At 40.7% G+C, this 23,357-nt stretch overlaps 1 protein-coding gene across 1 annotated transcript in view; it reads left to right on the top strand.

Annotated features, from left to right (window-relative positions):
• LOC311291126 (hydrocephalus-inducing protein homolog) overlaps positions 1–16,626 on the top strand; it is a gene marked incomplete at its 5' end in the record, with an annotated part of 141,571 nt that extends 124,945 nt beyond the window's left edge. Inside the window, 14 exons of the mRNA XM_084409999.1 lie at positions 5,253–5,396; positions 5,646–5,959; positions 9,355–9,477; positions 10,522–10,678; positions 10,777–10,986; positions 11,089–11,229; positions 11,325–11,499; positions 13,165–13,298; positions 13,456–13,589; positions 13,665–13,801; positions 14,086–14,207; positions 14,637–14,828; positions 15,247–15,396; positions 16,255–16,626. Of these exons, the coding sequence (XP_084266125.1) occupies positions 5,253–5,396; positions 5,646–5,959; positions 9,355–9,477; positions 10,522–10,678; positions 10,777–10,986; positions 11,089–11,229; positions 11,325–11,499; positions 13,165–13,298; positions 13,456–13,589; positions 13,665–13,801; positions 14,086–14,207; positions 14,637–14,828; positions 15,247–15,396; positions 16,255–16,389 (2,268 nt within the window). The 3' untranslated portion in view covers positions 16,390–16,626. The remainder of the gene's footprint in view (positions 1–5,252; positions 5,397–5,645; positions 5,960–9,354; positions 9,478–10,521; positions 10,679–10,776; positions 10,987–11,088; positions 11,230–11,324; positions 11,500–13,164; positions 13,299–13,455; positions 13,590–13,664; positions 13,802–14,085; positions 14,208–14,636; positions 14,829–15,246; positions 15,397–16,254) is intronic.
• Between the last annotated feature and the right edge of the window lie 6,731 nt (positions 16,627–23,357).

Genomic DNA, 23,357 nt, shown 5'->3' with positions numbered 1-23,357 from the left:
AACATCAATAAAACAGTTCTGCCGTTTCTTACCCAGAGATGCTTTCTCTTTTCTGTAATTGCCGCGGATTCTTTCTGATCCTGGTGGGAGTTCCTCCCCTGGTTCTGAACGCCGGAATTGGCTCTCTCTCCCTTAACCTGTTGAGTCACTATCTCAAACAGTCGGGGTATGAGACGGCTGCCTGATGCCGCCGGGATTGTACACTTCCGTCAAAATCCGTTCTTCAGGACCAGGAGAAGAAGATCCGCACAGGACCCCACTCTGACACCAAGTTGTAATGGCAATTTTGAGAAGTTAATATCAAACAGCATCAGAGGTGTAAGAAAACTTTCACGAGACAAAACTGTAATAAAGAGAAAAGGTTTATTTCAATGAGGTTTCCATTCACAAAAGCCGCAGCCACCCAGCTTTGAAACAGAATACCTAATAGACATAATAAAACATACAGATCTTATACAGTTTCTTGGCAAAAGAACTCCTCCTTCCAGGTTTCTTGTAAATTTCCAGAAAGATACCCCCTATCTCCAGCTAGTTCGGACTGGTTTCTACCCCCCTGGTGCAGGTCACACTGTTCTTTGTCCCTGAGACACCCAAAGGCCTTCATCTACGACCTAAATTGCCTCTCGCTTCCCTGTCCCTCCTCAGCTGCTAGAAAACCTCACAGAAACATATGATTAAACAGTTTGGAAACGAATGATAATAAGAAATGCTGAATTTTCCAAAACACTCCCTTAGTAGAGCTTGGAGGAATAAAGCAATTAAAGAGAGTGAGTAGGGAATGGGGGAGAAAGAGAGAGAGATGAGAGAAAAGTGGATGATGAGGGGAAACTCAGACTGCAATAAAAGAGTGAATTTTGCCTTTTAAGTATTGGCAATAACATGGAAAAATAACTTATATTTGTCCTTGCAAGTTATATTTTGTCTAATAGCATTAATAATAACAACTGGTCTCAATATCACATCCTCACCACATATTACTAAAGTTTCAGAAATATTCTGTCTCAGTCCCTGTGCAAGTTTGTACTTTGTATGGTCACAGTAGATTTTGTGTATTTCCATTTTAAATATAAAGTACCGTTTAAAAGTTTGTGGTTGGTAAGATATTTGGTAAGATATAAATGTTTTTGAAAAAATCTCTTATGCACACCAAGGCTTCATTCATTTGATTATAAAATACAGTAAATACAGTATTGTGAAATGTTACAATTTAAAATAACTTTTTTTTATTTTTCAATTTTAGTATTTCATAAATGTAATTTATTCCTGTAAATATTCAAAGCTGAATTTTCAGCAGCCATTACTCCAGTCTTCAGTGTCACATGATTCTTTCACATTTGGTTTCCCTGATTCGCTTGATTACCTGAGGTAACAAGGCGACCGGGGGAAACGCATAGAGAGGGCGCTTGGGCCAGTTTTGGGCCAGCGCGTCCCTTTCTTTTGAAAAGAACATTGGGCAGTGAGCGTTGGTCTGTGACGCGAACAGGTCTACTTCCGCTTTGCCGAAAATGTCCCAGATATTTTGCACCGTCATGGGATGCAGAGCCCACTCCCCTGGGGAGAGCTTGGCCCTGGATAGCATATCTGGGCCCACGTTCAGGACGCCCGGTACATGCGCTGCTCTCAGCGAGCGCAGGTTGTGCTGGCCCCATTTGAGGAGACGTCTTGCTAATGCAAGAAGGCTCCGGGCTAATGCAAGAAACCTTTCATCCACGGTTTCAGAGCTGCAACGCATGTCTGATTTGTTGTGAGACGAAGCGAACCTGTCTTCCACGCTTTTGCTGGTACGCGCCGTCTCAGCCACAGCTGAAAAGGGCGCATGTGTAGCAGACCCAGCCACAGCACCGTCGAGGCTGAGGCCATGAGACCCATCATCCTCTGAAACATTCTGAGGGGAAGATTCTTCCCTACGGCGAATGTTGCTGCAAAGCGCTGAATTGCTGCCGCGCGTTCCCGCGTCAGGTACGCCGTCATAGACCTGGAGTCCAACTCTATCCCCAGAAAGGATATTTCCTGACTGGGGATAGAACGCTCTTGGCCCAGTTGACTCTGAGACCCAGCTGATCCAGATGGGCCAGCCGTAATGTCTTGTGTAACACCAGTTCCTCCTTTGACTGGGCTAAAATTAGCCAATTGTCCAGATAATTCAGGACTCTCACGCCCCGTCATCTGAGGGGCGCGAGCGCCGTGTCCATGCACTTCCTAAATGTACGAGGTGCTAAAGACAGGCTGAATGGAAGGACGGTGTACTGATAAGCCTGGCCCTCGAAGGCGAATCTCAAGAATTGCCTGTGACGGGCTGCTATTTGGATCTGAAAATAAGCGTCTTTCAGATCCACTGATATAAACCAGTCCCCCGGTCGAATTCGAGCGAGGATTTGTCTGGTTGTGATCATTTTGAACGAGCGTATCATCAGCGCTTTGTTCAAACATCTGAGATCTAATATAGGGTGGAGTCCGCCGTCTTTCTTTGGTACTAAGAAATAACGGCTGTAAAACCCTGACTCGCTCTGGGCTAATGGAACGTGTTCCACTGCCCCTTTTCTCAGCAAATTCGCTATCTCGGCACGAAGTAGGTGTGCTACTTCTTGATTCACCGATGTTTCGACCCATGCTGTGAAGCGCGGTGGTCTGCGAGCGAATTGTAGCGAGTAGCCCTGTTTCACTGTCTTTAGTACCCATTCTGAAACCCCTGGTATTAATTCCCATGCTTTCGCGTGAATTGACAGGGGTAGAATGAAGTCTGGGTTCCGGTCGCTCATATTCACGGTTCGTTCATCATGTTCGTTTTGAATGGGGCAGATAGTGTTTTGTGTGGTGGCTCTGTAGCTAGCACCCCGGTCGTATGAATGGGGAGATGCTGCATTACAGGCACAACTGTGTGAGCTCGCGGCGTGAGGCGCAGAGAGTTTTTCACAAAGTGTGTGTGCTGAAAGGCAGACACGTGATCTGCACTTGAAGCACTGCCAGCTCGTGCTGGGTTCATACGCTGAGACGATATGTGTGTGCGTAGCGCAGATACAGTCGTTTTCACAGGCAGGGGTGAGCGCTGTACAGCGAACACGTTTCCTACACTTAAAACATGAACGGCGTGAGCATAACCCATGTGGTTATGAACCCTGTGGTGGTGTGAGACACTGCATGGGTAGTGCTTGTGTGTAGGGGTGAACACTGGGCAGTGGGCACTTTCCCTACACTTAGTGGTCGAGCGGCCTGAGCCAGCTTTATTGTATTCGACCCTGGATGAGTGTGACACACAGAGAGGGTAGTGTTTATGTGCATGGGTGGGCACTGGGCAGGCTGGACGGGCACCTTTGCTACATTCAAAACACCTTCGGCCTGAGCCGGAATATGACCAGACATAATGCTCTTTTTGAGATTTATGTGGGTCGCCGTAAAAATGGCGTTTGTGTGCAGGCGAGTGAGTTTTGGAACCGACTCGTTGGCTGCTAAGTACACTCTTTGAGTCGCCTCTGTTGAGGGAACTGCGAGAGTGTCAACGGTGGTCCGGCCTCAGCGGGACTTAACCATCGGCGCTTTCCTAGGAGGGCTAGGAAGACTTGGGAGGCTCAAAGCTAGGCGCGAGCCTGGGTCTAGGTCCCCGGGCAGGCGGCGGCTCGACGAGCACGAGCGCTGGCGTGCACCCCGTGCCTGGTGCTATTACGGGGCGGGAGGCGGAGGCGGTGGGGGGGCCGTTCTTTGAGCAGGCGTTGTCTCTTAGCACGGCCTGCTGCAGAACTGGAACACTGCAGCAGAAAATGTCTCATAGCCTAAGATTTTTTCTGCACCTCAGAATAACGCTCCGCTAAGCCTTTAACTGAGGGACGAAGAGACCAGTCGGAGAGATAGGAGTGTCGAGGAAGGTGGCACGGTCGGACTCTGACATGTCGGACAGGGTAAGCCACAAGTGACGCTCTGTGACGGTTAATAAGCGAGTTGTTGGAGTCATTTATTCAACCGATTTGTTCAAACGGCTGATTCGTTCTGAAAAACAAGTGGAAGCAACCATCCAGCCTGTTGGGCTCCTGGGCTGTGGTCCAATCAAGGCCGAGGTCTTCGACGGCCTTCGAGAGAAGGCAGAGAAGCTCAGCATCAACCGAGGCCCTCACGCTGGACTCCTGTGTTGACGGGGTGGGGTCAGGGATAGAACCCGACCATTCCTTGCTTCCGGACGCCAGGAGAGAGCAGCTGTCCTCCTCCATAACCTCCCGTTCTGTCGTCTCGACCGCAGCGGGGCGCTGGCCGTCGAGGAAAGAGACGGGGGACTCCGCCGGCGAGTTCTCCTTCACCGAAGGTTCTGGTGGCCTTTGAGAGCAGTGCTTTTTACGGCGCGGCCCAACAGAAGGCATGGGGGAAGCGGACTTAACACGAAACAAGGCCTGTCGAGCCCGCAGGGTCGAGAGAGGCAGGGATTCGCATTCCTGGCAGCCGCCATCAGCGAGCGCGTGGTCCGCGTGATCCTTTCCCAGGCAGGAAGCGCACACCACATGGCGGTCCCCGTCGCTGAGAACAGCTCTGCATGAGCCGCAGGACATAGTTAGCATTTAAAAATGCCTTTGCTCTTTTAGGAAACGCGTGTGTCGCAGCGGCGAACACACACGAAGCAGTGGAAAAAGGATATGGCCGCCGGATAGCGCAGCAGGTACGGCGAGCGAAGGCGGCAATCCGGCCGGCGTCCTCGAATCTCAAGCTCGTCCCGCTGAAGGCTTTTCTACGGTGCGGCTTCTTCCCAGAGATCCAGCGAAGTGAAGTCACTCGCTGAAGGAGACAAAATCATTGTGCAACCCACGGGAAGGCTTCCCATTGGCGCTGGAGTCATGCCAAGACGCACTGATAGGTTGCAGCAGTTGCTGCAGAGCAGCCAATAGGCGCGCGAGCTGTCTCGCCTATGTCTGCCTGCTGCAGCAAATGCGTTTTACATTCTGGAAAATTAAGGATAATTTTCTTGCTTCAGTATTCTCGAGAAAAGGAGTTTTCCCGAAGCGTAAGCTAAACTTACGAGAGTACTCTCGTAAGAGAACAGTTGTGCAGCTTAATATAAAAAGAACTGAATTTATTTGAAGTATAAATCCTTTGTAACATTATAAATATCTTAACTGTAATATTTGATAAATGTGTTCATGCTGAGTAAATGTATTAATTCTTTAAAAAAAAAAAAAATTACTGACCCCAAACTGAACAGTTGTATTTAGTGTTTTATTGCTTTTGTTTTATCCCCGCCCCCAATATATTTATGGAGTTTGTCTGACTTACAGGCTCCAGATGTGTCTCTGGTTCCGCTGTATCAGAGGCTGGTTCTAAAGAGTGTGTCCTCCTTGAACCTCTCTATGGAACTGACCCTGCGTGAGCCCTTTGGATTATGTGATTATGACGGGGATGAACTGTTTACAACCTCAAAGGTAAACAGGTTAAGTATAGGCTAGTTGCTGTTTGTTTACCAGTAATGGCAAGTGTAACTGCATTGTAGTGGGAGTCATTAATTATTGCTTCCAAAAGCAAAATAAAAACCTTAAAATTATTTTATCCTATTGTTGCACATCTATGCATGCAAGTGTGCAGGTAAGATTTGAATGCTTTCCATTATTTGACCCGTGGATCTGAAGTTTTGGTCTTCCAGGCGGAGTCTAATAGTTCTTCTCTTTCTGTAGAGTCTGGTGCTGGCAGTCGGAGCTCAGAAAGAGCTATGGGTGCGTTTCAACCCCATGTATCGACAGGACCGTCTCACCCATGTGATTGAGGACGTGCTGGAGTTCTGCTACCATGGCCACCCTCAGAAGGATCAGGTGGTGCTGAGGGGTGAGGTTCACTTCCCTAATCTCAAGTTCTCCAGCACCACATTGGACTTTGGCTGCATTCTCAACAACACAAAATCCCATCTCAAGCTCACCATGACCAACTGCAGTCTACTCTGTGTTTCCTACCGTTGGGCCTTCCTGGTAGACCGAAAGCAATGCCATATTGGGTAGGAACAAAACAAACATGAGTATCAAATAATACATCTAAACTTAAAGGTGCTCTAAGCCAGTGGTTCCCAAACCTGTCCTGAAGGCACCCCAACACTGCACGTTTTCTTTGTCTCCCTAATCAAACACACCTGATTCAACTAATCAGCTCATTATCACATGGGTTAATGAGCTGATGAGTTGAATCAGGTGTGTTTGATTAGGGAGACAAAGAAAATGTGCAGTGTTGGGGTGCCTTCAGGACAGGTTTGGGAACCACTGCTCTAAGCGATGTCCAACGTGCGATGTCACACGTTTTTTAGGCCAACATTTTTTTGTCACATACAGCAATCTCCTCACTATCCGCTAACTGCCTGTCCCCTGAACACACTGTAAAAAATGCGGTCTCTGTAGACAGCACAGGCTCCACAAACGGCTACAAAAACAAACTGGGCTAACCCGCACCACGAAACATAACAAACTGTTCCAGCCAATAACCGACAAGAAGGATATGGGGGTGGGGTTAGTGTGCGGATGAAGAGGGAGGGTCTAGCTAGCCTCTGTTTAGTTTAACAATACTTCAAACGTCAACAAGAAGTGTTGCACCCAACATCGCTTAGAACACCTTTAAAGGGATAGTTTACCCAAAATTGAAATATCTGCCATTTTTTACTCCCTCATGAACCACAAGAGAGGATATTTTGAAGAATGTTTGAAGTACAGTTTATGTCCATAAAATGTGATTTGTAGTCCTTTGGCATTAACTAAAATGGTTAGGTGCACAGGGACACCTCTCCAAAGAATGAATTTGGCTGTGCTGTGCTTTAATTCCAAGCCGGTGCATTTTAATGTAGTCCACTGCAGAAACAGGGATAGACTGTATGGACTTAAGCTGATATTTAGCAATTCAGAGGCTGCATAAGCGAATTCTTGAGAGAAATGTTCAAGGAGTATTGATTTTCTGTTGACAAAAAAACAACAACATAAAATAAATAAATAAATTGGAGGGGATTAAACGAAAAGCCCTTAAAGATTAAGCAATCGATGCTTTATTTCAGCACTCAGATGTTAAAGACAGACAGATGTCCAGTGAAGCCTTCCAAGCCCTGAGAGGAAATGCAATAACTTGCTATAACTGAATAAACGGGTGATGATGTATGACAGACTGATGCAGTTGACAGCTCACACTTTGCTGATAGGAGTGAATAGTGGAGAAGCATGTGATTAAATAATGGGTCATCAGCATTTACAGTCTCTGAGGTGTTCAAATGGAGCAACTTAGAATAGCTGTCAAACATTTGATCTCTGTGTTTTAAAACAGAGCATTCAGTGCCCTATAGTGGAACCATTGTAGAAACTGAGTTAGTCTTTAGAGTCGAACCAGTGTTTAATTTCAATTAAAATGAAAATATTTAAATATAAAAAATGTGTTAGTCGTTATAGTCATAGTTTTTGTCTTTTAATGAAGTCATATTCTGTAATTATAGATGTAATTTTAATAGAATAGCATTTAATTTGAGTCATTAAAAAGCTCTAAACCAATTATTCAGACAGTTTATATATTAAACATTTATTAACATTTAACACAAACATGTTAAAAAACATTTTTGATGTAAAACCTGATGTCCTAAAATAACATTGAGTTTACAATTTTAAAACAAATTTTCAATTCAAATTTTGTTGTGAATGTTTTTTAGTAATTCATCATCAGTGTGTTGTGAAGAGACTTACATTCTGACTAGCCAACCTGATCTCATGAACTATTTTACAAGGTGTTGATTTCCTATAAATTTTTACGATGTGATTCGTATGGAAATATATGGTTTTTTTGAAAAGTAATAAAGGTCCTCCCCTAAACCTAGCAATCAGTGGGGCATAAGCAGATCACTCGAAAACAAATGAATGAGCTACAAATTCACACAAATTATCCTTGAATGACTTGTGCATTATCCGTTATTTTGTACAGATACGGTTGTAATATTATATATTTATGTTGTATGTACAGTATTTATCTGATTAATCTCAAATATATAGTATGCGTTAGGTCGAATTAATTCAATTTACTAGTTATACTTCACTGTTCAGATTCAGCTGTATAAGCGGGACAATTCTTGACATTGTTGTGTCATTGTATGATTATATTATTTGAAATAAGCCAATAATAAAAAACATAGTAGTGAATTGTTAATATCTTGCGGTAAAAAAAATGTCTCATTGTATTTTTGCTAAATTTGACAGCATGTTTTAATTAACATTTAATTATCGCAACAATGTGCGTTTTTCATCTCGTTTTATAGGTCCGTATATTTAAAGGGTAACTCTCGCCAAAATGCAACCTAGGGTCTTTTTGTTAATCTACCTGAGGCGAACTTTCGTTTAAAAGCATAATTAGAATGGAAACGCTACTTTTAAGTTTAACCATATTTTCTGCAAAATTGCCTTTTGAATGGGAGTGCTTGGGGCACTTCCATGATAGCATCAAAAATCGCTATTTTTAAAACACTTAAGAAGGCTCGACAAAACATGAAACTTTGCTCGAAGTATCACCAGGGGCTCTTATATATCGACTATTTTTGACTATCAAAATGCCGGCGGACAGAAACAACAACAGCTACACTGAGTTGTTCAAAATCTTTCTTTTTAGTAAACTCTGTGTACACAAACAATGTTCTCAATGCTCAAGTTCATGTGTAGAGCCCCTGGTGATACTTCGAGCAAAGTTTCATGTTGTGTCGAGTCTTCTTAGTGTTTTAAAAATAGCGATTTTTGATGCTATATAGAAGTGCCCTATTTACTCCCATTCAAAAGACCGAAAACGAAAATACGGTCAAACTTAAAAGTAGCGTTTCCATTCTAATTATGCTTTTAAATGAAAGTTTGCCTGTGGTAGATTAACAAAAAGACCCTAGGTTGCATTTTGGCGAGAGTTACCCTTTAACACACTTCCAGCTTTACACACATACTCATGGTCTCCTGGTTGGAAAATAAAATAGTTTACACAATGTTTCATTTTAAATCTCAGCTGTTGATAGCTTTGGGTTGAGTTTTTATAGTTTTAAATTGTTGTAGTGGCTGCCATGTCCTGCGTCGGATTAATCGATATATCCTCCGTGGGGCTGCAGTGCAAGCCAGTGAAGATTAATCACTTTCCACACTACTATTCGCTTCCCACCTCGTGCATGATCCAATAAGACTATGACCTTTCCTATCATTATCGCAGGGTTTTTAGCATGCATTGTCCAGCCTGCTAATTAAAAGCCTATCAGTAATTAAACCAAGAGCAAAGCCTCTATTGGAGCACTTGGTTGATCCATTCGGGCTCCCGGCACATGGCGGATTTCTTGCTGATGGACAGTTTCTTGTGGTGTCTGAGGCTGATATAAGACTGATCACTTTTTTCCTTCTTTTCTGGTAGGTTTTTTAACGAGACGAGCCAAGGGACTGAAGGAGACGCTGGGGGGAAAAGAAAGGAGAGTGGGGAGGCACAGAGGGAGCTGTTAGAGCAGAGAGAAGCTGACGGCAAGATGGACCCAAACAGGTCTGAGAACAGCTTCTGTGTGATACTAGAGGCTGACAGCTCCCTGAAGCCTCTCCGATAATAAGCAGGAATTATGAGGATACATATAAAGGGGGATGTTTACCCGAATCTCATCATGTTAGCAGACCTTTGAGTATTACCTCAGCTCCTCACTGGTTCTCCAAGTTGATAATGAGAGAACGAAGCGTAGCCTCCTACAGAATCATTAGATTGCTCAAGAGCACCCATCACGTACGCACTCATATCGAGAAGGGTAGGTAAAAGTGAGGTGCTATCTGTGCGTTTGTTTAGCGTAGCGAGTGTTTCTGGCAGCACATGTCTCTTGAGAGACTTCAGCCTTTGAGAACACCTGCACCAGACTTCCCTTCACTGCATTGGTATCTGAAACACTCTCAGCACTGTCATTTGTTCTATGTCCTCAACCTGGTTCTAGAGATGTTGTTGAACACGCACACATTTTAAAACAAATACCATTCAAGCACAAAAGTTTTACATTTTCAGATGAATTTTAGAAGGATTTTTTTCTTCTAGATATGACTGGTGGTTTTAATTTCCAGGGGTCCTGTGGAGCTTATTCATTATCTGTACTAAGCAATGGCCTCCTGGTTTATCAAAAAAAAATGAAGTTACATCTTTTGATTAACAGTGCCCCCTGCTGACTCCATTTATAATGACACCCACTGTCCCAGCCGGCTCAGCTTCAATACAACCTTCCATCTGAATAGTTTTTACAAGATTTTTGATTTGCTTTATTTCTGAAAGCAAAATATTATGACGCATTGATTCCATCAACACTTATTCTGAATGAGGCACTTAGTCTATTCTTTTCCCTTTCTTCAGAGCCTGAGATTTTCTGTGTTAACTTTTCTTCTGATAAATTACACCTGTTAAATTATTTAATGCTTTCTGTAATTAACGGCCATCTTGACTCCATTTAGTTTCCGCCTGACCCTTAAGGCGGAACAAGAACGTGAAGTTAGAGAGATGGAGATCGAATGATTGGTGAAAACCACTAATAATGTGTCATTGTTTATATTTTTGCAGGGAGACTGATGTAATCATGCCTCAATTGGAAGAGGATGAATTGCATCATGGTAGTGGACAAGAGCAGAATAGGACCTACTCAACACGGCCAGTGAGCACAGAGCTCAAACCCATCAATCTCACAGCCAATGGGCATCCAAGTGTGAGTGTGAAAGAGGTCCGTATAACCTTGCGTTCGTCCCAATATGTTGATATATTCTCTAAAAGTATTATACATTTTGAAGCTGCTCTTTTTCATTCTCATCTATTTCATAGGTGTTTGATATCTCCTCACTGTATGGGGAACTACAGCCTGGTGACACCAAGCTGGTGACCTTCTCATTTCTTGGTCACGCTGACATCAGCACGCATGTGTTGGCATTGTGTGTGGTGGAAGGAGGGCCCACCTATGAGATCACACTGAAGGGTCAGGCTTCTTTTGTTTCGTATACACTGGACACAAATGACATTGACTTTGGTTTACAGGTAACTTCACACTACTTTCAACAAAATAGCAATATGATTCATTCAGCAGCAATCTGTATAGATGAAAGGGTTTTGTTCTGTTTCCCCCCCCTATAATCATAGTTGTTTGACCATGTAGCTGAAACAGAGCTCATTTTGAAGAGCACAGGGAAAGTCGGATTTGATTTCTCTTCTCTAACTGGAGAACCAGGACTCTTTCTTGAGCAAGTGTTACCTGGTCAGCCTCTCATCATTCCCAGCAAGGTGAGATGTTCATGTTTTAAAACACTGATTACTTTTCTTCCTATCAAATTTCTGGCCCAAGTGCATCATGTGTCATGGTTGTGTTTCTTCTGAAGGGTCACCTAGAGCCGTATGCAGAAATGAGGCTCAGTGTATACTACCTTCCAGGAATTCCAGAAGTCTTTCACAAGACCTTTCATTTGCAAGTGGCCTTTTATGAGACTGAAGTCATTACTGTAAGAGGAGAGGGTATTTTCCCTCGACTGTGTCTGGACCTTCCTAGAGACCTGAGTAAGTTGCTGTCGGTCATACACTTCCTTTCAAAAGTTTGGGGTCAGTAAGATTTTTATTTTTAAAGGAAATGAATACTTTTATTTAGGAAAGATACATTAAATTGATCACAAGTCACTATGAAGAAATTTGATAATTTTACAAAACACTTAGAACACTTACAATTTTTTAGAATCCTAAAAAAGTATCATAGTTTCCACAAAAAAATTATCAGCACAATGTTTTCAACATTGACAACAATAAGAAATGTTTCTTGAGCACCAAATCAGCATATTAGGATGATTTCTAAAGGATGTGACACTGAAGACTGAAGTAATGATGCTGAAAATTCAGCTTTGCCACCACAAGAAAAAATAGCATTTTAAATTATATAAAAATAGATAACAGTTTTACTGTGTTTTTGATCAAATAAATGCAGCATTGGTGAGTATAAGAGACTTAAAAGATAGATTAAAAAAACATTTAAAAAAATCTGAGATCTGAACAAACGTCTAACTAACACAAAGTATTTAATTTTGTGCTATGAACCTCAAATTATGTGGCTTGTTGAGGACAAGTGTGCTCTCAGGAAAGGTTCACACAAAACGTGTTATTGGCCAAGTCAGACACCACATCTTCATATGATCGAATTAATCGAACCTTATAAATGAATTAGCCATTCTATGGCCAACAGAGCATCACAAATTTGTCGGACACATTGCAAATTTCTGACAGGATGTTTTAAATTCCTGAATATGGTCCAACTTTCACTCTCATGAAATACAATTGAAAGGAGGCCAGCCCTGCGTCCTGGCTCGCCTAATCTTTAATCAAACACAGTCGCACCATGCCAGCTTGCAGACTGACATAATGGTCTTGACCTTGGACTCTGCGCTAGAACTGTTCAAACCCTTTTTCTTGCCTGATATGCAGCCAGCCAGAAGGAATGCTATTTATCTTAGAAACAAGCAGTTTTGCTCTCAGTGGGAACTGTGGTCTTGTTATAGAGCAAATAGTGCAACTATTATTGCGGAAGAAGTGCTGTGTTGCTCTCTGATTACCTATTGATCGGATTCTTTGTTTTACTAACACAGGCAGTTTGTACTAAATAGAGAAGAAATAGCAGACTTTGTTGCTCAAGAGATATATTTACATCATAAGGTCAATACTTCGACATTAGCCGAAGTCACACTAATAAGGCCTATAAGCAGTTCGTAAGATGATTTGATTTTGAACTAAACCATTTGAATGTTTTACTGCTGCTTTTTCTTTAAAGGTGCCTAAATCATAGGTGCTAATGATTGACTGTACTAAATCGTAAAAATACCATGATTTGTTTGCAGAGATTTAGGAAACATGCTTGTTCAAACACTTGTTTCTCTGAAAAACAGTGCTAGAGTGTCCTCAATCTGGCAAGTGCCAAGTTTGAGGAAGAGGGTGTGGGAGAAACAACTCTCTAAACAAAATTGGTAATAGGTCTATTATGTGTGAAAGCAATTCAGCAATTACATTACCTATCTTTGAAATTCCTGCAAACATTGTGCATCTTGTACAAATTGACAAAATTACAGACATCCAAAGTAATACATTTGTGTACACACATGTTCTGAAATGAAATCTCATTTGAATAGGGCTTTCGGAAGAGGCTATGAAACCTTATTAAGGTGTTTTCTGTTCTCTGGCTAGATGCAGAGATATATGGTTCTTTGCTAGAGGAGGCAAAAGACTCGGTGGAGAATGAGAAATTAAGGGAAGGGGTGTTGAGCAGGCCTGTCACAGTAAAGGAGGAGATGCCACCTGAAGACGACTACATTCCCACTGTGAGTGTCTGTGATAATTGGATATTCCTCTTGCTAGCTTACCCATAAATTACTTGTGTAATCTGTTAAACTCCTGTGAGAATAGCCATCATTACAACTTTGTATGTCAATATTTGTGTGTGGTACTATAAATAGTGTCCTTATACGTGTGCCGTAGTATGATGCCCTGCTGCAGATGGAGTTAGAACGACTCCTTGTGAAGGAAAATGCCATGGCTGTTCAGAAACAGCACCAAGTCACTGATCTAAGAGCAACTGGGTCCCCGAACAACTGGCTCAAGAAGCTGTGCAAGTAAGTCTATTCATGTAGAAACCTTTCATTTTTTACAAGTGATCAATGCGTGTGTCTGATAGACCTTCTCTTTAGGTTAATCTTGCCTGAGTACACACTGGACTTTGGGTATGTCATGAAAGGGAACATCGTGACCCACATTGTCAAAATAACCAACACTTGTCCAGTGGCTGTATCTTTCAGAGCTGACAAGAGCTCATTGGCAGGCACAGGTTTGTCCAAACCGCAGAATGTTCAATAGATTTAAAATAGCCAGATATTATTGTTATGGACATCATCCATTTCAGCGAAACAGATGTTTGAGTAGGTGTCAATCTTTGTGATGTGTTTAGATTGTTCATGAAGTTTGTGGCTTGATTAAAATTGAGCTTTTTCTATGAGTGTTATTATTCCAGTATGTTAGTATCGGCAAAGCCTAAAACAGAATTGTTCATTATAGCTTTATTGAGGATCCACTGCATTAATATTCATTCCTTTTTTTTTTCTTTTCTCACAGGGTTTAGTACAGAATTGGACAGGGTGAAGAATTTGCCCGTCTGTGAGACAGAGACGTTTGAAGTGAAGTTTGATACCCGTGAGGCTAATCTGGGAAAGATCAATGCAGTTATGCCCATACAGGTTTGATGAAAGCAACATTAAATATCTGAGACAAGCAAAGAAGTACAGGATGAAGATAAAATATTGACTTTTCATGCCTGATGAGATTGCAAACATTCACCATCATAATCATTCACTCATACAGACTTGTGCAGAAAAAGCAAATACAAATAAATGTTATGACAAAATTAATAAGAAATATAAATTTTCATTTAATAAATGGAAGCAAAATTGTGACATCTTAAAATTTGTTACATTTTTATTCAACTTCTCATGCATTATGCTGATAATATAAAATATTTGTAATAAAAATGTATTCAATTAGCTACAATTTATTAGTGAATTTGATCAATTTTGCATATTGTTTGTACAGTACACACCGCTATGTTTATTGTATATTATTGCCCCTTTGTTGATTTTCTCTGTCACTGAATCCTGTGTGTTTGACAGGTGACTAAGGGACCCCAAGTGCAGGTGTGTTTATGTGCAGAGGTCACCATGTCCTCCCTCCAGGTGTCAACAGACACACTGCAGTTCGACACCATCCAGTGTGGCCTGTGCCAGGTGATCACGGTCCAGCTGTACAATGACGGGCCAATGCCCTGTGAGTGGAGTATCAGACAGGAGGATAGGCCAAAGAAGGTACAAGCCTTTTACACTACAAGCAAAGGGCCAAAGTATTTTTTTTTCTTTTGAATAATATGCACTATTTATTCACAGAATAAATATGATCATGTATTGAAAAAGTAAATAGAGTCCGTTTTGATTTAATGTTGGGTCTGAGGTTCATTTCCATCACTATTAGCTGGTTTAGTAATGAATTATATATATCTACTGGATATTAAAGCATGTTGGCCGTAGAGCTGAGATTCATTTGTCTTTATGGCATGTTTGCTGCTTCTAGTTTTAGATCAGGCTGCAGTGTGAGGTTTACTTCAGTGCTCTTACCATTTGTTGTTATAATGTTTTTTCCTCTGATAACATATCTAGTTTTTGTTGTGATTAAATAAGTGGAAATTTATCCCAGATGTTTTGTTTTCTGGTTTGGTTTTGTGATTAGATTGACACAAACACCCCAGTGCACCTCAGATGGCAGGCTCTGCTGAAACAGCGACCTCCTCCTGTTGTCTTTGAGTTATTGCCCTCCGATGGCACACTCTCTCCTGGTGACAGAACCGACATGCAGGTCAAATTCAGCCCAGCAGAGGGGGTAAAGTCAACCACAGACACTAGATACTGTATGATTACACAATTATTAGTTTTTCATGTACACTACTGGTCAAAATTTTGGGAACAGTCAGATTTTTTTGTAAAGATATTGATACATTTATTCAGCAAGTGTGCTATAAATTGATCTTAAGTTACAGTGAAGCAAAATGTTATAAGAATAATGATAGAATGTTACAAAAGATTTCAAATTGATGCTGTTCTTTAGAAATTTCTATTCATAAAAGTTTCCACAAATATATTAAGCAGCCCAACCGTTTTCAACATGGATAACAACAAGAAATGTTTCTGAATAATTTCTGAAGGATCATGTGACACTGAAGACTGGAGTAATGGCTGTCTGAAAATTTCGCTTGGCAATCACAGGATTTTTTTATTATTAAATATTAATTATTAAAAATTATATCAATATTTCACAGCATTGCTGTTTTTTTACTGTATTTTTGATCAAATAAACGCAGCCTCGGTGATCATTTAAAAAAAATCATATCAACCCTTAACTGTTGAACAGTAGTATAAATAGTGATGAATGGGACTTTCTAATGTTTTCTTCAGTTTAAGATTCAATCTAACTACATTTTAGCCAAATACACTTTATATTTTATATTTAAAATACTTAGTGACAAAGAACATTATCATATTTCTAACACATCAGTTTACCATGTTGAATTTTATTCCTTAAATCAGGATGAAGGCACCTCTATTGAGTGCCGAAATATCATGACTTAGTTATGAATAATTCCAATATATTGTTGTGTTACCTGCAGTCGATATGCAGGCCAGCTGTATGTTTTTATTTATAAGCTTGATTGCTTCCTCTTTTCTTATGTGTTCCCTTCAGATGACGTACAGTCAGAGACTAGTGATAACAGTGGCTCAGAGCACTCAGAAGATCCTGCTGCTGGCCCAAGGACAAGGAGAAGAGCCTCAGGAGTTTTCCTCCTCGGAACTAGATATGGCGTCCATCCTACCCTAAAAATCCAGTTCAGTCATGAAACTCTAGAGGGTGTAGGCTGATTGGTCCTTTACATGCAGTCTGCAAGGAACCACATTATTACCAGATGGCACAAGCTGATTGGCCTCTGCTGATCCTGCAGCCAATGAGATTGCTTGCTCAACATTAAAATAGTCTGATTCATTGTTTGCTGTGTTTGCATTGTTTGTTTCCTCTGAAATTAACATTACCATTACATTTTTTATACATTTTTCCAAAAATACATTATCTGAGCTATGTTATTAATTGCTTCATTTACAGTGAGGAAAATAAGTATTTGAACACCCTGCTATTTTGCAAGTTCTCCCACTTAGAAATCATGGAGGGGTCTGAAATTGTCATCGTAGGTGCATGTCCACTGTGAGAGACATAATCTAAAAAAAAATATCCAGAAATCACAATGTATGATTTTTTAACTATTTATTTGTATGATACAGCTGCAAATAAGTATTTGAACACCTGAGAAAATCAATGTTAATATTTGGTACAGTAGCCTTTGTTTGCAATTACAGAGGTCAAACGTTTCCTGTAGTTTTTCACCAGGTTTGCACACACTGCAGGAGGGATTTTGGCCCACTCCTCCACACAGATCTTCTCTAGATCAGTCAGGTTTCTGGGCTGTCGCTGAGAAACACGGAATTTGAGCTCCCTCCAAAGATTCTCTATTGGGTTTAGGTCTGGAGACTGGCTAGGCCACGCCAGAACCTTGATATGCTTCTTACAGAGCCACTCCTTGGTTATCCTGGCTGTGTGCTTCGGGTCATTGTCATGTTGGAAGACCCAGCCTCGACCCATCTTCAATGCTCTGAGGGAAGGAGGTTGTTCCCCAAAATCTCGCAATACATGGCCCCGGTCATCCTCTCCTTAATACAGTGCAGTCGCCCTGTCCCATGTGCAGAAAAACACCCCCAAAGCATGATGCTACCACCTCCATGCTTCACAGTAGGGATGGTGTTCTTGGGATGGTACTCATCATTCTTCTTCCTCCAAACACGTTTAGTGAAATTATGACCAAAAAGTTCTATTTTGGTCTCATCTGACCACATGACTTTCTCCCATGACTCCTCTGGATCATCCAAATGGTCATTGGCAAACTTAAGACGGGCCTTGACATGTGCTGGTTTAAGCAGGGGAACCTTCCGTGCCATGCATGATTTCAAACCATGACGTCTTAGTGTATTACCAACAGTAACCTTGGAAACGGTGGTCCCAGCTCTTTTCAGGTCATTGACCAGCTCCTCCCGTGTAGTTCTGGGCTGATTTCTCACCTTTCTTAGGATCATTGAGACCCCACGAGGTTAGATCTTGCATGGAGCCCCAGTCCGAGGGAGATTGACAGTCATGTTTAGCTTCTTCCATTTTCTAATGATTGCTCCAACAGTGGACCTTTTTTCACCAAGCTGCTTGGGAAATTCCCCATAGCCCTTTCCAGCCTTGTGGAGGTGTACATTTTGTCTCTAGTGTCTTTGGACAGCTCTTTGGTCTTGGCCATGTTAGTAGTTGGATTCTTACTGATTGTATGGGGTGGACAGGTGTCTTTATGCAGCTAACGACCTCAAACAGGTGCATCTAATTTAGGATAATAAATGGAGTGGAGGTGGACATTTTAAAGGCAGACTAACAGGTCTTTGAGGGTCAGAATTCTAGCTGATAGACAGGTGTTCAAATACTTATTTGCAGCTGTATCATACAAATAAATATATTGTGATTTCTGGATTTTTTTTTTTAGATTATGTCTGTCACAGTGGACATGCACCTACGATGACAATTTCAGACCCCTCCATGATTTCCAAGTGGGAGAACGTGCAAAATAGCAGGGTGTTCAAATACTTATTTTCCTCACTGTATATATGAGATTTAAATAATTATATATTTATTTCTCCCAAAGAATCTTATTTCTCAACAATGACTTTAGGGGTTCCGGTGAAATGGCGGCAGCTTGATTGAGTTCGCTCATACCTCCCCGAAATTAACTCTGTACTTCGTCTATCCTACATTTAAAGAAGAAAATATGATTGGCAGTGAAAACTGAGGTATGAACCTCCGCTCTGGAACGCATATGGAGTTTAATAAGCATCAGTCAAAGAAGAAAACTGCAAATAGACAAAATGCTGGAGACACCCGTTTTTCTAACCCATACATGCTTAAACAATTGCCTGATGGGCTGAATGAGCCCTTCTATGATCACTGCGATTGCCCCTATAATCCTGTACAGTAAAATAAATAAGAGGGATTCGGGACGGAATCGACTGGGCGTGACGTCATGCGCGTTCACGCTCACCTGGCTATGTCTGGCAGGTTTGTGTATTCGCCGCCATTATCCGCATCAGCGAAGACAACTCGAGCGACTTTTGCAAAAGTAGAAGATGGATTCAAAGAGACCGGCTTCTAGTTCATCCCAAACCCCAACGCAAACTCCATGTAACCGCGTGCACAACTCTGGTTGCAGTTTCGCGTGTCGCCAGAAGGGGGCATAGTTCTGCAAAAACTCAGAGACTTGCGCAATGCACCTTTAAAGGAGAACTCCGGTCAATTTTAACATTGAGCTCATTTTTTTGTACATTTGGAGTGCTGTCAATACAGAGAACAACGACAAAAATCGGTGTTGCCTACACCGAGTTATTCTATTTTTAAAATTTGCACCCTATTGACTTCAATGGGGCAAGTAGTAAGCCTGCTTTTTAGCCTCTTAACATCCTTGATGTGTCATTACAAGTGCACAGAAAATGTGAGTGATTCCTTCCGAGTGAACACGGGTGAATCTGACTGCAGTAGATGTTAAGAGATATTAATAAAAATGAAGTTAATTCAGCCAGCGCTCATACCTCTGTTTACATCCTGTTTTCGGTGGAAGGCCATAGTAATCGATTGTCGAGTTCACGCGCGTGATCATAGGCACTAAACCTATGCGCGTGAACTCGACAATCGATTACTATGGCCTTCCACCGAAAACAGGATGTAAACAGAGGTATGAGCGCTGGCTGAATTAACTTCATTTTTATTAATATCTCTAACATCTACTGCAGTCAGATTCACCCGTGTTCACACGGAAGGAATCACTCACATTTTCTGTGCACTTGTAATGACACTTAAAGGATGTTAAGAGGCTAAAAAGCAGGCTTACTACTTGCCCCATTGAAGTCAATAGGGTGCACATTTTAAAAATAGAATAACTCGGTGTAGGCAACACCGATTTTTGTCGTTGTTCTCTGTACTGACAGCACTCCAAATGTACAAAAAAATTAGCTCAATGTTAAAATTGACCGGAGATCTCCTTTAAGTGAAATGCACAAACTGTTTGCCGAGTTAAAAGATTCTTTAAGCAATGAGTTTAAAGGACTAAAATATGAATTGAAAGAGTTTTTTCAAGAGACTGAGCATGATATAAGAAAGATTATGCAACAAACAGCTGATTTGAACCAAAAGCTGGACGTAACAGTACGCGTGTTGATCAGCTGGAAGCCCGGGTGAGTGATTTGGATGATGCCGAGGCTGTTAATCAGAAAACTACGAAATGGATGAATGAAGTCTCGAATTGATCAATTTGTTGAACAGATGGATTACTTGGAGAATAAGTCTAGACAAAATAATTTGTGCATTTATAATGTAGCTGAAAAGAGTGAAGAAAGGGAGTGACATCATGTTATTTCTCGATCAGTTGATTGGAAAAGAACTTGGAGTACCGGAAGAATTGAACATCATTCGTGCCCATCGCACTTATCAAGAACGTAAAGACTCTGTTCGGCCGATTATTGTCGCCTTCCTCAATAATAGCACCAAACGTGTCTTGCAAGCTGCCTGGACAAGGAAAGAAGTAACGCTAAAGGACGCACGGATTTACTTTGATCACGACTTTACCTTCAAGGTGAGACAACTTTTCCAACTCCAGCTGCAGTAATAAAAGAACTGGAAGAAAAAGTATTATACAAAGCCGCTGATGAGAATCCTCGCTGATCAATGAACTCAAAACTGGAGGTAAGAATGGAAAACATAATGGCTTGGACATTGATTTGGTTAGTCTACTTATTTACTTAAGAATACAAATTAATGAACTTTATTTTTGGTTACTTTCTTTGTTTATACTTTTTTCTTTGAAGAGACAAAACAAATAGACATAAGGTGTTTATTGAAGTGTTTAAGCAACTAGTGCATTGGGAATGCCACTGTTTGTAAAAAAGAAAAAAAGAATTAATAGTTGATTATGTCTTCTTGGATACGCAGTGATAATTTTGCTTTGAGGCTGAATAAGCTTATTTAGGATATGCCAGAAAGCGATCGTTTGGTTATTGTAGGAATTACTATGAATGGGGGAGGGGGCACTCCACAAGCTGCTTCAGGGTATGTAGCCTAAACAAACGTGGTTACATTGACCCTAACTCTTAGATAAAAACAACAGTCACCAAAAGATATCACCCGGTAATGGGGTGGAGCAGTGCAGATGGAACTTTTTTGTTAGTCTATATGTGAGTGTGTGGGTTTTGGATGTGTTAAATGTCGTTTTTTTATTTATTTCATAAATTCTACCTGTCATGTTAGCCTGAAGGGTTGGTTGTTGTTGTTGTTGTTTTTTTCTTTAAAAGACTACTATGGATAAATTATTAAAATTATTTACATGGAATGTTAAAGGTATAGGACATCTTATTAAAAGGAAAATAATACTCACAGCTCTCAAAAGAGAGAAAGTGGGAATAGCCTTATTACAAGAAACTCACCTTACACCTGAAGAGCATCTTAAACTGAAGAAAGACTGGGTTGGACAGATTTTCATCTTTTAAACAAAACAGCAGAGTTGCTGCTATTTTGTTTAATAAACACATACCTTTTGAATTAATTGATCAGATTTCAGATACAGAGGGAAGATATATTTTTCTAAATGGGAAAATTTGGGGCAAACAGATAACTATACTTAATATATATGCTCCTAATACAGATACACCTACATTTATTTCTGATATGGTTTCTCTTCTGAATACACAATGTACAACATTTGGTTTGATGGGAGGAGATTACAACTTAACTCTTTCAAATTTGGATAGATCCTCACACTCTGGAGGTTCTAACCCTAAATCTGCAAAAATGTTGCGTGCTTTGGGATCAGAAACAGGGTTAATAGATGCATGGAGAGAAATTAACCCTAAAAAAAGGGATTATACTTTTTTTTCCAATAGGCATAAATCTTATTCTCATTTATATATATTTTTTCTTCCTAAAAAATGTATGAAGCTTGACATGACATGAAATCTCTACATCAGACCATGCAATGGTCTCCTTGGAAATCACCTTAAATGAAGCTCACGAATCTAAAACGTGGAGATTTAACAACCTGTTATTAGAAGATGAAATGTTTTGTAAGAAAATGAGAGAGTGGATTGAAGACTTTAATACCTATAATTTATCACCTGAAATAGCCCCATCCATACTTTGGGATGCAGAAAAAGCTACTTTGAGAGGACTCATTATATCATACTCCTCTTATAAAAATAAATAAATAAAATCAATTATTAATGGTCTAAAGGAAGAACTGTTATTTAGAGAAGCGTTACACAAACAAGATCAATCTGAAGAAAATTGGAACAAATTAGTTATAGCTAGAGCAAATTGGAACTTAGACCATTCAAATTGTATTAATAAAAAAATATGTATTTGAAACAAAAGATGCATGAATTTGGGAACAGACCAGGTAAACTATTGGCATATTATTTAAAAAAGGAACAAGCTAAGAGAACTATAATGGCCATTAAGCTTGCGCACCTGTTGCTATGACAGCAAGTCCAGGATGAGCGTCAAAGAACCAAACAATCCAAGATCATGCCAAATCGCCAACAATCAAATCCAGCTAAGTGAGTTAGCGACGTATGAAGAACGGGCCCCTGGTTCTGGTAAGAACTCGAGCTGCTGCGTTTTGAACTAGCTGTAGTTTGTTTATTAAGCGTGCAGGGCAACCACCCTGTAGAGCATTACAATAATCTAGCCTTGAGGTCATAAACGCATGAACTAATTGTTCCGCATTTGTCAATGAGAGCATATGGCGTAATTTAGATATATTTTTAAGATGGAAAAATGCGGTTTTACAGATACTAGACACGTGACTTTCAAATGAAAGATTGGTATCAAAGAGCACACCCAGGTTCCTAACCGACGACGAAGACTTAACAGAGCAGCCATCAAGTGTTAGACAGTATTCTAGGTTATTACGTGTGGAAATTTTTTGTCCAATAATTAGAATCTCTGTTTTTTCAGAATCTAGTAGTAGGAAATTACTAGTCATCCAGTTTTTTATATCAGCTATGCATTCCGTTAATTTTGTGAATGGGTAGGTTTCGTTAGGTTTTGAAGAAATATAGAGCTGAGTATCGTCGCATTAACAGTGAAAGCTAATTCCATGTTTCCTAATGATATCTCCTAATGGTAGCATGTACAGAGTGAACAGTAGCGGTCCTAGTACTGAGCCTTGTGGTACTCCATACTGAACTTGTGATCGATAAGACATCTCTTCATTTACTGCTACAAACTGATAACGGTCAGATAAGTATGATTTAAACCATGCTAGTGCAATTCCACTAATGCCAACATAATGTTCGAGTCTATTTAAAAGAATGTTGTGGTCAATAGTGTCAAATGCAGCACTAAGATCGAGTAACACCAATAGAGAGATACAACCACGATCAGATGATAAGAGCAAATCATTTGTGACTCTAATGAGAGCTGTCTCGGTACTATGGTACGGTCTAAATCCGGACTGAAAATCCTCGCAGATATAATTTCTTTCAAGAAAGGAACACAGTTGTGAGGATACTGCTTTTTCTAGTATCTTTGACAGAAAAGGCAGATTCGAGATCGGTCTGTAATCGACTAATTTTGTATGATCAAGTTGCGTTTTTTTAACAAGCGGTTTAATCATAGCCAGCTTAAAGTTTTTTGGTACGTATCCTAGAGACAAAGACAAATTA

The sequence above is a fragment of the Rutilus rutilus genome (genome assembly GCF_951802725.1).
Source record: "Rutilus rutilus genome assembly, chromosome: 5".
Taxonomy (NCBI): Eukaryota; Metazoa; Chordata; class Actinopteri; order Cypriniformes; family Leuciscidae; genus Rutilus; species Rutilus rutilus.
Note: the sequence above shows the minus strand (reverse complement) of the source record. Positions and strands in the feature narration are given on the sequence as shown.